Below are 15,177 nucleotides of genomic sequence, written 5' to 3' on the forward strand. Positions count from 1 at the left end.
GGCCGGTGGGGCTCTGCGGGGATGGCGGCTGCTGCCTCAACCGTGCCCAGAGGCCCCGTGGGAGCTCAATGCTGCCACCCGGTGTGTAATGGCCGGCAGTGCAGCCGTGCCGCGGCGTGTGCCGCCCCGGGGGAGCTCAGTGCTCACCCCTGTGTGTAATGGCCGGCAGTGCAGCCGTGCCGCGGCGTGTGCCGCCCCGGGGGAGCTCAGTGCTCAACCCTGTGTGTAATGGCCGGCAGTGCAGCCGTGCCGCGGCGTGTGCCGCCCCGGGGGAGCTCAGTGCTCAACCCTGTGTGTAATGGCCGGCAGTGCAGCCGTGCCGCGGCGTGTGCCGCCCCGGGGGAGCTCAATGCTGCCACCCGGTGTGTAATGGCCGGCAGTGCAGCCGTGCCGCGGCGTGTGCCGCCCCGGGGGAGCTCAATGCTGCCACCCGGTGTGTAATGGCCGGCAGTGCAGCCGTGCTGCGGCGTGTGCCGCCCCGTGGGAGCTCAATGCTGCCACCCGGTGTTTATTGGCCGGCAGTGCAGCCGTGCCGCGGCGTGTGCCGCCCCGGGGGAGCTAATTTCTGCAGCCTAACTGCGCTGAATGCTCGAAAATTCTTAGGGGAAGAGCGGAGCGCTTGAGTCGAGCGTCTCTATGGGTCCAGCGCCTGCGCCCTAGCCCGGCTCTGCTCGCGCCAGGGGGGCAGCGTCCCGGTGGTCGCTATGGATACGGCGCCTGCGCTCTAGCCCGGCTCTGCTCGCGCCAGGGGGGCAGCGTCCCGGTGGTCGCTATGGATACGGCGCCCGCGCCGCAGCGGGTCCGGTCCCGCGCACGCGCCCTCCTCGCGGGCTGCGCCCCGCTTTTCTGGCCGGGGGGGGCGGGCGCCGCGCTGAGCAGCTTTGGAGCCGGAGCGGTGGCGGAGAGCCCTGATTCGGCGCCTGACGCCGTTCTGTGCCCCAGGGTGCCTGCGAACCGCCGTCCTTTGGCGGGGCAAGGCGTCCTGGCGCATTCGGGGAGCTCGCAGTGCGGTTTCCGGTGTCGCTGCCGGCCCGGGACTCCCAGGTGTGTTCCTTCCGGCGTCTGAAGGTGGTCTGGGGCCATCGGCAGGGCTTTTGGGGGTGACGGAGGAGGTCTGGGGACACCTAAAAGGGTCTGGGGATATGTAAAGTTCTGGTGGGGCCATCTGAAAGGGTCAAGGGTCGTGGAGAGGCAGCTGGGCACCTCCGACGGACCCTTTGGGAGGTCTCTGCAGGCTCCCGTGGGAGCTGGGGGTGTCTCGGGGTGGGTTTGGGTTTGGGTTTGTGCTGCAAACAGCGTTAATAATGACTTAGAGAAAGACACACAAGAGACTCAGTAAGTCTCTTGTATCGTGCTTCTATTCTGGCACCTGACACAGGTAGGATCATTTCAAAAGAGCTGTGTGTCTTCAGAGAGGTTTGGGCAAACTTTTATACAAAAAGTTATCTGTCTATAATGACAGAGGTCCAGATGCTGCCTATCTATACAAAGCTTATCTCTCTAAAAGAGCAGAAGTACACATATCATGCAGGTGTCCTTTGTCTTATCCAAAAGAGCATCTTGTCCAAGACTAACAGAAGTGAATCACTGACAAATCCTGTTATTCCTTCTCTATCCAAAGGCTGTCTGCCAGCCCCTCTCCTCCTCCCTGCGTCCCAGCATTTCAGCTAACAAGCGGAAAATTCTTATCAACTCTGTGGTTCTGTTAATGAGACTTTTCTGTTCGTCAATTCCCCCCTTTCTCACAGCCAACAGTATATTCCTATACTATATTTTCTTAAGGCAAACTTTGGACCCAGGCTTTCTGAGCTATCTTTCCCATGCTGACAATTGTGGAAGGTACTCTCAGATGTAGTCACCCAGTCTGATGCCCCCCAAGTCCAATTCATTGAGGCTTCCCCAAATAAAGGGGTCCTCATTTGGCCTCGAGGAAGTTCAGTGCATATCCAACAGTTAGAGAGATTAGTTTGCAAAGCCAATTCTTGCCTAACGTGTAAGTACATATTGCCTTCCCATCCCTCAATTTCCTTGCTGTGCTGCAAAGATTTTGAGGGGAATTTCTAGGTATTAACTACAGCCAGGGCAATCCTTCAAGTGCCCTAGGAATGCAGTGAAAACCTTTTGGGAATTGTTCCTGCTCTGGTACTCCTCAAGCTATGAGGAGCTCTTCAGGGCAGCTCCAAGGTTAGGTTTGGATTCTCCTGGAGTCGCACACAGAACGAGTCTCACGATTCCAGTGGTCTAATTTCATAGCTGCATTTTCTTCTCTCTGCCTAGGTGACAGGACGACCTCACTAATGAAGAGAGATAGCCTGAGCTCTGCAGGAACCTTGAACCCAAGCAGCCAGTGCCTTCTGTGAGTACAAGCTGTCCTTGCTCAACGTGGAACTAGTTGAGAGCTGAAGCCAGACCACGCCTTAATTCCCTTAGCTTCCTCTTCTGCAGATTAAACAGTCCCAGTTCCTTCAGCCACTCCTCCTAAGGCTTGTTATCCAGACCCCTCACCAGCTTTGTGGCCCTTCTCTGGACTCACTCTCTCACAAGGGGTGTCCTGGGGAAAACCACTCGTGCCTGGCCGTCCACCGGCTGGGTTTAACTCTGTTCCCCACCGCTCTTGGGGCCCAGCCATCCATCCTGTTCTGCTGTCCAGCAGTCCCTTTGAAAAACAATCCATCTGAAAAAAGAAGTAGCAGAGAAGGAAAGTTGAAGCTGCAAAGATTGCAGTCCCCTCAGTTCTGGTTGTAGCCAGGTGGGGGTTGGTCTCTTCTCCCAGGCAAGCAGCACCAGAGCAAGAGGACACAGTCTCAAGCTGTGCCAGGGGAGGTTTAGGCTGAATGTTAGGAAGAGGTTTACAGCTTGGCCAAAGACTCTTCTGATCCCTGTCTTCTGGTCGTGACCAGCAGCGTGCACGGGTGGCCAAGAAGGCCACTGGCAACCTGGCCAATATCGGGAACAGTGTGGCCAGCAGGAGCAGGGAGGTCATTCTGCCCCTGCACTTGGCACTGGTTAGGGCACACCTTGAGTCCCGTGTCCAGTTCTGGGCCCCTCCGTTTAAGCAAGACGTTGAGTTGCTGGAAGGAGTCCGGAGAAGGGCAACAAAGCTGGGGAGGGGTTTGGAGCACAGGCCTGTGAGGAGCGGCTGAGGGAGCTGGGGTTGCTTAGCCTGGAGAAGAGGAGGCTCAGGGGAGACCTTCTTGCTCTCTGCAACTCCCTGAAGGGAGGTTGTAGCCAGGTGGGGGTTGGTCTCTTCTTCCAGGCAAGCAGCAGCAGAACAAGAGGACACAGTCTCAAGCTGTGGCAGGGGAGGTTTAGGCTAGAGGTTAGGAAGAGGTTCTGCACAGAGAGAGTGATTGCCCATTGGAGTGGGCTGCCCAGGGAGGTGGTGGAGTCACCATCTTTGGAGGTGTTCAGGAGGAGACTGGATAGGGTGCTTGGTTGCATGGTTTAGTTGATTAGGTGGTGTTGGATGATAGGTTGGACACGATGATCTTGAAGGTCTCTTCCAACCTGGTCCGGTCCATTCCATTCCAACACCATCTAATCAACTAAACCACAGCACTGAGTGCCTCATCCAGTCTCTTTCTAAACACTTCCAGTGATGGTGACTCCACCACCTCCCTGGGCAGCACATTCCAAAGGCCAATCTCTCTTTCAACCTGCTCTATTCTATTCTATGAAGACCTTCTTCCTAACATCCAGGTTTAATTGGTGAGAGCCACAGACTTGGTTGCTGCCACCCGCTGCTAAGGGGTCTGAGTGGCCCCCAAATGGGGTTTGGAGGCAGGTAAAGGTTTCTTTTGGCGTGTGAAGGGGTTTTGTGGGCATCTAGAAGGGGTGTGGAGCCCCCTGAAAGGGTCTGGGATAGTGTCAGGGGGTTCTGGGCTGGTCTACCAGCGGGTCTGGGGACATTAGAAGCGTCTGGGGGTTCCTAAAACGGAGCTGGGCGTATCAGATGGGGGGTTTGGGTGCCTCCAAAGGGGTTTTGTGGGCATCTAAGTTGGAGAATCTGTGGGGGTCCTGAAGGAGTTGGGGGGTTCTCCTCAAGCTATGAGCAGACACACAGACAGCTGTTAACGGACTTTCTTTGATCATTCCAGGTCTGGTGTGCTGGGACTGGCAGGACCTTCCTGAGCTGTCCACGTACAGTTTCTGTCGACACTCTTCAGCTCGTACATCCGGTTTGCTGACAGAGGGTGTGGGGTTTGTGGGGCCCGGCAGCGAGACTTTTCCAAAGAGGAGCTCTTCAGGGCAGCTCCAAGGTTAGGTTTGGATTCTCCTGGAGTCGCACACAGAACGAGTCTCACGATTCCAGTGGTCTAATTTCATAGCTGCATTTTCATCTCTCTGCCTAGGTGACAGGACGACCTCACTAATCAAGAGAGATAGCCTGAGCTCTGCAGGAACCTTGAACCCAAGCAGCCAGTGCCTTCTGTGAGTACAAGCTGTCCTTGCTCAACGTGGAACTAGTTGAGAGCTGAAGCCAGACCATACCTTAATTCCCTCAGCTTCCTCTTCTGCAGATTAAACAGTCCCAGTTCCTTCAGCCACTCCTCGTAAGGCTTGTTATCCAGACCCCTCACCAGCTTTGTGGCCCTTCTCTGGACTCACTCTCTCACAAGGGGTGTCCTGGGGAACACCACTCGTGCCCGGCCGTCCACCGGCTGGGTTTAACTCTGTTCCCCACCGCTCTTGGGGCCCAGCCATCCATCCTGTTCTGCTGTCCAGCAGTCCCTTTGAAAAACAATCCATCTGAAAAAAGAAGTAGCAGAGAAGGAAAGCTGAAGCTGCAAAGATTGCAGTCCCCTCAGTTCTGGTTGTAGCCAGGTGGGGGTTGGTCCCTTCTCCCAGGCAAGCAGCACCAGAGCAAGAGGACACAGTCTCAAGCTGTGCCAGGGGAGGTTTAGGCTGGATGTTAGGAAGAAGGTCTTCATAGAATAGAATAGAGCAGGTTGAAAGAGAGATTGGCCTTTGGAATGTGCTGCTCAGGGAGGTGGTGCCCAGGGAGTCACCATCACTGGAAGTGTTTAGAAAGAGACTGGATGAGGCACTCAGTGCCATGGTTTAGTTGATTAGATGGTATTGGAATGGAATGGAATAGAATAGAATAGAATAGACCAGACCGAGTAGGAAGAGACCTTCAAGATCATCGTGTCCAACCTATCATCCAACACCACCTAATTAACTAAACCATGCAACCAAGCACCCTATCCAGTCTCCTCCTGAACACCTCCAAAGATGGTGACTCCAGCACCTCCCTGGGCAGCCCATTCCAATGGGCCATCACTCTCTCTGTGCAGAACCTCTTCCTAACCTCTAGCCTAAACCTCCCCTGGTGCAGCCTGAGACTGTGTCCTCTTGTTGGGCCCGGTGATGATCAAAGTTCTTTTCCAAGCTGCTTACTCCTGTTTGGTTTTATTCTCCTGCATGAATTGTCAGTTCAAAGCACTCGAGAGAAATGGTGTGATGGCTGTGCTGCAAAGCATCAGACTGGGGACCGAAAGACAACCTCCTGTGGATCGATGTACCGGGATATTCCAGGAACCTCTGTGCTGCCATAGACCTGGACTTAAACTCGTTCCAGATGCCGCGGTGTGTTCCACATGACAATCGCACTCGGCACGTGAAGAGTGGCCAAGAGACTTCCCTTGTTTCCTTTGTGGAAGGCTTTTGTGTGTCCCCCGGCCCCGGGGGCCGTGTTCCTCTCGGGCAGGCTGCGGACGAGGCTGCCCTCGGCAGCAGGCGTGCCGCAAGCGGAGCGGCGAAGCTGTGTTCCTGGCAGTTCTCTCTCCGCCTGGATCAGCACGAAGGTGCCGGCCGACAAGGACTTGCACTGACACAGGGTCAGAGAGCTGAGAGCACCAAAGGGTTTAATTGGTGAGAGCAACAGACTTGGTTGCTGCCACCCGCTGCTAAGTGGCCCCCTAATGGGGTTTGGAGGCAGGTAAAGGTTTCTTTTGGCGTGTGAAGGGGTTTTGTGGGCATCTAGTAGGGGTGTGGAGCCCCCTGAAAGGGTCTGGGATAGTGTCAGGGGGTTCTGGGCTGGTCCACCAGCGGGTCTGGGGACATTGGAAGCATCTGGGGGTACCTAAAGTGGAGCTGGGTGTTTCAGATGGGGGGTTTGGGTGCAACCAAAGGGGTTTTGTGGGCATCTAAGTTGGAGAATCTGTGGGGGTCCTGAAGGAGTTGGGGGGTTCTCAGTGAGGTTTTGGAGTCTCTATGGAGTCCCTGTTGTATCTTGGGTCTGCCGTGGGATTGGTAGTGACTGGGTGCTCCGGTTTTGGTGGCTCCAGGGCAGCAGGTACCCACAGGGCTGTGCCTTGCTTTATGTTCCCCAGCTGTGGGCCAAGCAGGAGCCCCAGGGGAAGGGAATTTCAGCATGTGGCGGGTGATAGTGGAGGCGACTTCCTGACAAAATGGCTTTGGGGGTTTGGTTAGGTCTTGTTTTTATGGTTGACTCACTCTTGCTTTCTTTCCTTTTTTTTCAGGGAGCTTAACTGCTTTGCCTGAGGACCAGTTGCAGATTTGTATTCGGCCTCAGCCACAAGCCCTGACACGGAGCGGGGTGCTTTGGTGTCAGAATGTGGAGCTGTTGGAAACCCAATTGCTCACTGAAAAAAAGAAAAGGAATAATTTGTCATAAAAAAATCCCCACAGTTCCTGTAAGCTTTCGAGTTCCTACTTAATAATATAAAGCAGTTTGTGGTTTGGTTGGTTTGGTTTTTTTCTTGTTGTGCTGCAAAGATTTTGATAGGAATTTCTAGGTATTAACTACAGCCAGAGCAAGCCTCTACTTGCCCTGGGAACGCAGTGAAAACCTTTTGGGAATTGGTTCTGCTCTGTTACTCCTCAAGCTATGAGCAGACGCACAGACAGTTGTTAACAGAGTTTCTTTGTGCATTCCAGGTCCGGTGTGTTCAGACCGGCAGGATCTTCCTGGGCCATCCGATTACGGTTTCCGTTGACACTTTTCAGCCCTTACATCCGGTTTGCCGACAGAGGACGTTGGTTTGTGGGCCCTGGCAGCGACAGTTTTCCAAAGAGGAGCTCTAAGGCCAGCTGCAAGGTTAGGTTTGGATTCTCCTGGGGTGCCTGTGCTTGAAAGCCCCCCAGAGGCCGTGCAGAGTGGTGCTCGCAGTAGCTCTGTGCAAGTCTGCCGTGGGCTCAGGAGGCCAGTATCTAGAGAGAGGGAAGGACAGAGACACTTCTAAGACAGTTTTAAAGAAATAATTATGAGAAGAGGCAAATTAATTCTGGGGACTCATGTGATATATCTGTTTAAGAGAAAAAAAAATGAAGGAGGTTTCTGACCATAACCAGGCTGACAAAGCACAGTAATGTGGTTTCCTATGGGATTCAACTCCTCCTGCATTGCACAGGACACTTCAACAGCTGTCCTGACGAGCTATAAGTAATGAACTTAATCCACCCTGTGCGAGCAATGGGGCAAAAGATTACAAAATCCATGTATGCAGTTGAGATGTGTTACGTTGGGACGCCCAGGATACAGCTCATCAAGCTCTCCTAGTGTTTAGACGCAAGATGGAAGAAGGAAGGGGGAAGACAGAGCAGAAGGTCTATTTAAATATGAAACTCCTAGGCTGAAAGAAAAGAAAAACATTTTAAAGAGCACTCAGTGAGACTCTGTCACCAGCATAGCTAATCACAGAATCACTGAGTGTTAGGGGTTGGAAGGGACCCCAAAATAGCATCCGGTCCAACCCCTGTGCCAGTGCAGGATCACCTGGGGCAGGTTTTGAATGTCTCCAGAGACTCCACTAACTCTCTGGGCAGCCTGCTCCAGGGCTCTGGCACACACAGTGAAAAGGTTTTCCCTTCTGTTCCTGCGGAACTTCCTCCTTTTATTCGTCGGACGCAGCGAAGCCGCTGGGTCGTGTTGCTGCGGCAAGGTGACCACCCTGTAGTTCAGGGCCTGGGTCTGTGCCTTCATGGCAGCCTGTTCCCTTGGCACCCTGTCAGCTTAACAGCCTTGTACTCGGGGCCTGTGTGACGAGTTGTGGAGCCCTCCATCCCCCTTCTGTCCCCAGCAGCAGCCCAAGGTCCCTGTAAGCAGGGCTGGGGAGGCTGCTTTAGGCAGCTGACAGGAACCAACCTTGCCTGGCCCTTAGGGGGCTGAGGTCAGTCCCTGGGCTCCTGAAGAGGTGGTGTTGCGCTGCTGCCAGGAGGGCCGGCCCGTAGGTGGGGCACGGGCCAGAGCCTGTGGCTCTCTGTGGGGCTTTTTGGGGGTGCTGCTGAGGCCTCACTCTGTCCTGTTGGCATCCTTTGTCAGGGTAGCCAGATCCTAGGCCCGATGTCTATCGTTAGCTCAATCGCAGAATTTCCTCGTCTGCTGTTCCTGTCCGTAAATTTTTGCCAGTGCTTCTGTAATAAAAAGGTTTTTATTTCTCCTGTAACTTGCAAGCTGGTGACCTCCTTAGGAGCACCACTGTGTTGTTCACAAAGTTCTTTGCTGTTGCAAAGCTGGGAGAAGTGTGAGGTTCAGCTGATGAAGTTTCTCTCTTTAGGGGTGTCTGCTCAGCCGTCCTCTTCCTGGATCTCGGAGCTTTGTCTCTCCCTGTTTGCGGTGCCCCGACAAGGACTTGTGCCGACACATCCTCGGGAAGCTGAAACCACCAAAGGGTTTAATGGGTTTGAGACAAAATTCACCCAACTCCTTCTGCGGTGGTGTACGGGAAAGAGTCGGTAGGGGAAGCCGCAGGACAGCCTGCAGCAAAGCTCAGGACTTGTTCCCTCGCCTCTGCCTTCTGCACGTCTCCTCGTCGGCCGCCTGTAAGCGAGACGCTTCACCAGCTGGCTTGTTTGAATTCAGCAAAGTTATGGCATGGAAGTTATCTGGTAGGAGTCGTTGCTAAACAGATGCAGTTGAAGCTTTGTATCTTCCGTTCTCTCTACTAGTTATTCTAATCTTGCCCTGTTGGTTTAGCCCATCAGTTTTCATGTTCTCTTCATGTATTAGTAGCAGAAGAAAGGGCCCCTTGATTCCAGTATTTCTTGCTGTAGTTCAGAGGTAGAGTTGGCTTTCCCTCTGACCTTTTACACTTTTACTTTGTGTTAAGTGGAACCCAAAACTGAATAGGATACTTTGTGTAAAGCTTGAGCAGCCCTTAACTTTCGAATTATTATACTGCATGCACTACTGCTTTGCAACATTCACAGGACTGTGGTGGTGTCAGATGGTTCACTTGCATTTAGCTCCTCAGGGGCCAGGCCTTCCTTTGGGCTGATAGTCTTGGCCAAAGCTGCAATGTTCAGTCCTTGCTGTGAAAGGCAGGAGTGACTTAGAGAATGACACACAAGAGACTCAGTAAGTTTCTTGTATTATGCTTCTATTCTGGCGCCTGACACAGGTAGAATCATTTCAAAAGACCTGTGTGTCTTCAGAGAGTTTTGGGCAAGCTTTTATACAAAAAGTTATCTGTCTATAATGACAGGGGTCCAGATGCTTCCTATCTATACAAAGCTTATCTATCCAGATGCTTCCTATCTATACAAAGCTTATCTATCTAAAAGAGCAGAAGTATACATATCATGTAGGTGTCCTTTATCTTATACAAAAGATCATCTTGTCCAAGACTAACAGAAGTAAATCACTGAAAAATCCTGCTATTCCTTATCTATCCAAAGGCTGTCTGCCAACCCCTCTCCCCCTCCCTGCATTCCAGCATTTCAGCTAACAAGCAGAAAATTCTTATCAACTCTGTTGTTCTGTTAATGAGACTTTTCTGTTCATCAATTCCCCCCTTTCTTACAGCCAAGAGTATATTCCTATACTATATTTTCTTAAAATAATGTCCTGTTTCCAGCTCATGCCTGAGTTTATAATTTTTATACTTATGGTAGGATTCTACACTACTCTTTCCAGTACACATAATTATCTCAATCAAAACTAGCAGTAATATTATTAATAAAACAATCATTACAATTCCCAGCAACAACTGTTTAAGCCAGCGTATATTGGGCATCCATGAGGTTAACTCTTCCCAGAGGTCTGATAATCCATATGATGTATCATCCTTGCTTACCTCATGTAATACTTTCCCCTGTTCCCATATATTTTGTACATCAGTTTTAATTTGTCCTGATCTATCTACATAGGTGCAACAAGTGGTGTTTATCAGGGTACACACCCCTCCCATTTCAGCTGTAATAATATCCAAAGCCAGCCTGTTTTGTAGTGACACACTGCTCGCAGACTTAACTTCCACCTGCAGATTCTGCACTGCATCAGCTGCTGAATTAGCAATGACTTCCATTGTAGCTGATATATTTACAATTGCTTTTTCAAGTTGTGCAATGCCTAATGCAGGGAACAATGCTCGAACAAAACTGTGATATCCAGTCCAAGCTTTCTGAGCTATCTTTCCCATGCTGACAATTGTGGAAGTTACTATCAGATGTAGTCATCCAGTCTGACGGCCCCCATGTCCAATTCATTGAGGCTACCCCAAATAAAGGGGTCCTCATTTGGCCTCGAGGAAGTTCAGTGCATATCCAACAGTTAGAAAGATTAGTTTGCAAAGCCAATTCTTGACTAACATTTAAGTACATATTGCCTTCCCATCCTTCAATAGTATTAACCAACAAACAAATCACGATTATCGATACAGCTTGAGCTTCAGGGGTCCCTGAGATTCGAGTTTCCATTCTCTTGCTGAAGTCTTCTTGACTCTGGTGTGGTGAATCCAAGCAGCTTGTTCCTTGATTTTGATGGCTGTGAAGGACGTCAATAACACCTGATATGGTCCGGTCCACTTGGGCTCCAGAGGGTTTTCTGAAAGAGATCTGACATAGACATAATCTCCAGGTTCCACATCATGGACTGGTCTGTCTAACCCTCTCACGTTGGTTCCAATCACCTGTTTGTTAACAATGCTCAGGTTCTTATAAATTTACTGAACATACTTGTTCAACATTTCCTCTCTAAATTGCCCTGGTTCAGAAGGGTCCATAGTTCCTACTACATAAGGTCTTCCAAACAGGATTTCAAATGGGCTCAACCCTTCCTTTATTCTTTGCTTAGTTCGAATTCGCAACAGGGCAATTGGTAATGCTTGTGGCCAAGGAAGGTTTGCTTCCTGTCCAATTTTTACTATCTGGTTTTTGATTAAATGGTTCATTTTCTCCACTTGCCCACTCGAATGTGGATTGTAGGGGGAGTGGAGTTGCCAATCAATCCCTAAAATTTTGCTCACCTGTTGTACCACCTTGGCCACAAAATGAGGTCCCCTGTCTGAGGAAATAGCAGCAGGTACCCCAAAACGAGGTATTATTTCTTGTAACACTGCCTTAGTAACCTCCCGTGCTTTGTTTGTGCGACAGGGAAATGCTTCTGGCCAACCAGAGAAGGTGTCAGTGAGTACCAACAGGTACCTGTATCCCCCCTTTCTTGGGAGCTCAGTAAAATCAATTTGCCATTGTTGTCCTGGATAATTTCCTCTGCTAATTTGTCCCAGTCTAACTCCTCTTCTTACTTTGGGGTTAGCCTTAAGACACACCTCACATTGCCGGGTTACCTGTTCGACCGTGGTGTATAATTTCCGTGCTATACACTCCTGAACCAATTTTCGATACAGGGCTTCTGCTCCCCAGTGAGTCTTTGCATGTTCCATCTGAACAAAAGCCCAGAGAAGGTTCGTGGGAATGATTAATCTCCCATCCAGTGTCCTGGCCCAGCCCTTTCCTGTCCTATTCCCCAAAAGGTCTTTAATTAATTTCTGATCCTCTGTGCTATACACAGGTTCTGGCTCTTTTTGCTCAATTGACAGTTTACCATCTGGGATCAAAACAAACTCTGACACCTTTCTCCCCTCCCTGGCCACCCTTTTAGCTGTTTCATCTGCCAGTCTGTTGCCTCTTTCTTGACCAGTATTTCCTTTTTGGTGTGCTTTGCAGTGCATTATGGCAACTTTGCTTGGCTTCTGCACTGCTTCTAGCAGCCTCAGTATTTCTTCTGCATGTTTAATACCTTTTCCTTGAGATATCAACAGTCCTCTTTCTTTCCAAATGGCTCCATGGGCATGTACCACCCCAAAGGCATACTTGGAGTCAGTCCATATGTTTGCACTTTTCCCTCGGGAAAGCTCAAGAGCTCTGGTCAGTGCTATTATCTCTGCCTTTTGAGCGGAGGTGTTACTTGGTAGGGCTTCTGCCTCGATTACCTCTTCTCCTGTAGTTACAGCGTACCCAGCTTTTCTTTCTCCCTGGATCACAAAACTGCTTCCATCGGTGTACCAATTATGGTCTGCCTTTTCTAGGGGTTCTTCCTTCAGGTCAGGTCTGCTGGAATAAGTGGCCTCAATTGTTTCCAAACAATCATGAATAACTCGTTCTCCATCACCACCCTGGAGGAAAGAGGCTGGATTGACAAAGTTAGCAACTTTAATTTCTACATCATCCTGCTCTACTAGGATGGCTTGGTATTTAAGAAATCGTTGTGGAGACAGCCAGTGTCCTCCCTTGGCTTCTAGAACAGCAGAGATGGTGTGTGATACTAGGACTGTGATCTTCTGCCCCATTGTGAACTTTCGAGACTCTTGAATGTTAATTGCAACTGCTGCCACAGCCCTCAGGCATCCTGGCCATCCCTTGCTTACCTCATCCAGTTGTTCAGAGAGGTATGCCACCGCCCTTCGGTAGGGTCCTAAGGTTTGTGCTAGGACTCCGAGTGCTATCCCTTGGCTTTCATGGGAATACAATAAAAAAGGTTTAGTGACATCAGGTAGGCCTAGTGCTGGTGCCCTCATCAATTCCTTCTTTAAGGTACGGAAAGCTTGTTCAGCTTCTCCATTCCATTGCAAGTCCTTATCAGTCTCTTTCAATAATTCATAGAGGGGTTTCACAAGCAGGCCATAATTATAAATCCACAACCGGCACCACCCTGTCATTCCCAAAAAGGTTCAGAGTGCCTTTACTGTGTTTGGAAGTGGAATAGAACAGATGGCCTCCTTTCTTTCAGGGCCCAGCACTCGTTGTCCTGCTGTTAATTCATATCCCAAGTAGGTTACTGTACTGCTGCTGTACTTGCTGCTGTACTATTTGGGCCTTCTGTGGGGAAACTCGGTACCCATGAAGTCCCAGGAAATTCAGCATACTCACAGTCCATCTTTCACATTCCGCTCTGGTCTGGGTGGCCAGCAGGATGTCATCTACATACTGTAGCAGAGCCCCGTTGCCTTCTGGCCTGTTCCACTTCTCTAATTCTTTTGCGAGCTGATTTCCAAAGACAGTAGGGCTGTTCTTAAATCCTTGGGGCAAGACTGTCCAAGTTAATTGACACTTTCGGTTAGTTTCTGGGTTCTCCCATTCAAAGGCAAACAGTGGCTGGCTCTCAGGGGCCAGGGGTAAACAGAAAAAGGCATCCTTTAGATCCAAGACGGTAAACCATTCTAATTCTGTTCTCAATTGAGTCAAGAGGGTATATGGGTTTGCCACCACAGGATGGATATCCTTTGTTATTTTATTTATAGCCCTTAGGTCCTGCACTAACCGATACCCTCCAGCTGCTTTCCTTACAGGTAAAATTGGAGTATTGTAAGCTGATTCACACTCTGTTAGCAGCCCATACTTTAAGAATTTTTCTACAATAGGCAAAACTCCTTCCCTATCTTCTTTCCTTAAAGGATATTGTTTTAATCTAACAGGTTGAGCTCCAGGCTTAAGATCTATTATCACAGGTAGGGCATTTTTGGCCCTTCCAGGCTGCTCAGTGTCCCAAACCCCAGGATATACTTGATCTTTTATGCTTTCTTTTATTCCGTTTTTCTCTTGTTGAGGGCTCATTAATGCAAGACTTAAAACCTCAACCAACTGTTCCTCCCTTACTCTGAATTCTACCTTCCCCTTATTAAATTTAATTTCAGCTCCCAATGCTTCCAACAAATCCCTCCCCAGCAATGACTTTGGGGCATTTGGCATATATAAAAACTTATGTAAGCCCCAAGTTTTACCATATTTATATTTAAGAGGTTTAAAAAAATATGCCTTCTCAGTTTGACCTGTAGCCCCTACCACAGAAACATAGCTCTCATCCAGAGGCAGCAGTGCTTGATTTAAGACTGAAAAGGTTGCTCCTGTGTCAACTAGGAATTCCAGTTTATTTTCTTGTTCCCCTAGCTTCATTATAACCAGAGGATCTGCTAGGGTATTTATAGTCTCCTCCGGTCCTCCCTAATCATCCTCTTCTAGTTGTGCCTGTATTCTGTTTTTCTTTTTCCTCTCTGGACATTCTCTTTTCCAGTGTCCCTTCTTTCTACAAATCGCACACTGATCCTTTTCCAACCGCACTCTATTAGTCCCTTTAGTCTTCTTACTTTCCTGCAACGCTGCTACCAACATTCTCTTCTCTTTTCTCCTACTTTCTTCTTCCCTGTTAGAAAATACTCTCCATGCTACATCCAAAAGTGCCTCTAAATCCCTTCCCTGCGGGGGTGACAACTTTTGCAGCTTCTTTCTGATATCACTAGCAGATTGGCCAATAAATAGGGATACCAGTTGTTGTATACCTACTTCTGATCCGGGGTCAAGAGAGGTGTTTTTCCTCATTACTTCCCTCAGCTTATCCAAGAATTCTGAGGGTGATTCACCAGGTCCTTGTCTGACTGAGTATAACACAGACCAGTTAATTGCTTTCGGAATGGCTTTTTCTATTCCCCTGGCTACAAACTCCCGGTATTCCTCCAATCTAGTCCTTTGCAGCGCATTGTTTGTATTCCATTCCGGATTTTGGAGTGGAAATACATCTCCAATGTTTGCCCCCCCTCCCCGGGTTTGAATTCTTTCTGTTGCAAGCTCCAATCCATGTTTTTCAATTAATTGTTTCTCTGTTTCAGTCATTTGTTCTAATAATAACTGGATATCGTCCCAGTCTGGATTGTGCTGCCTAACCATGAATCGAAAATGTGTAGCTGTCCCTGTGGGATCATTACGATAATTTTTAGCCTTTTCTCTCCAACTATCCAAATCATGACTTGTAAAAGGCACCTTAATCCAGACTGGGTCCCCCTCAGGCCCTACTGCTTGTCGCAGGGGGGCTTGAATGAGTACCTGGGAAGCCGGGGCATTTGCTTGCTGTCCTCGGGTCCTTCTTGCCACTGGGCTTCCCTGAGCGTAGCTCTGGGAACTTACTCCAGTATCACTATCTGAATTGCTGCCACTCCCAAA

The 15,177-nt window shown here is 49.7% G+C and overlaps 1 protein-coding gene across 1 annotated transcript; it reads right to left on the reverse strand.

Annotated features, from left to right (window-relative positions):
* Positions 1-10,036: 10,036 nt before the first annotated feature.
* Positions 10,037-13,034, reverse strand: LOC137446766 (protein NYNRIN-like). Its single transcript, XM_068149759.1, has 3 exons — positions 11,532-13,034; positions 10,624-10,800; positions 10,037-10,105 (listed from the first exon to the last, which is right to left on the reverse strand). Exons 1-3 carry the CDS (start codon positions 12,900-12,902, stop codon positions 10,037-10,039), a joined length of 1,617 nt encoding a protein of 538 aa, XP_068005860.1. The 5' UTR covers positions 12,903-13,034.
* Positions 13,035-15,177: the final 2,143 nt, after the last annotated feature.

This window comes from Melanerpes formicivorus, unplaced genomic scaffold (genome assembly GCF_026170545.1).
Source record: "Melanerpes formicivorus ecotype bairdi unplaced genomic scaffold, bMelFor1.0.p_v2 SCAF_1, whole genome shotgun sequence".
Taxonomy (NCBI): domain Eukaryota; kingdom Metazoa; phylum Chordata; class Aves; order Piciformes; family Picidae; genus Melanerpes; species Melanerpes formicivorus.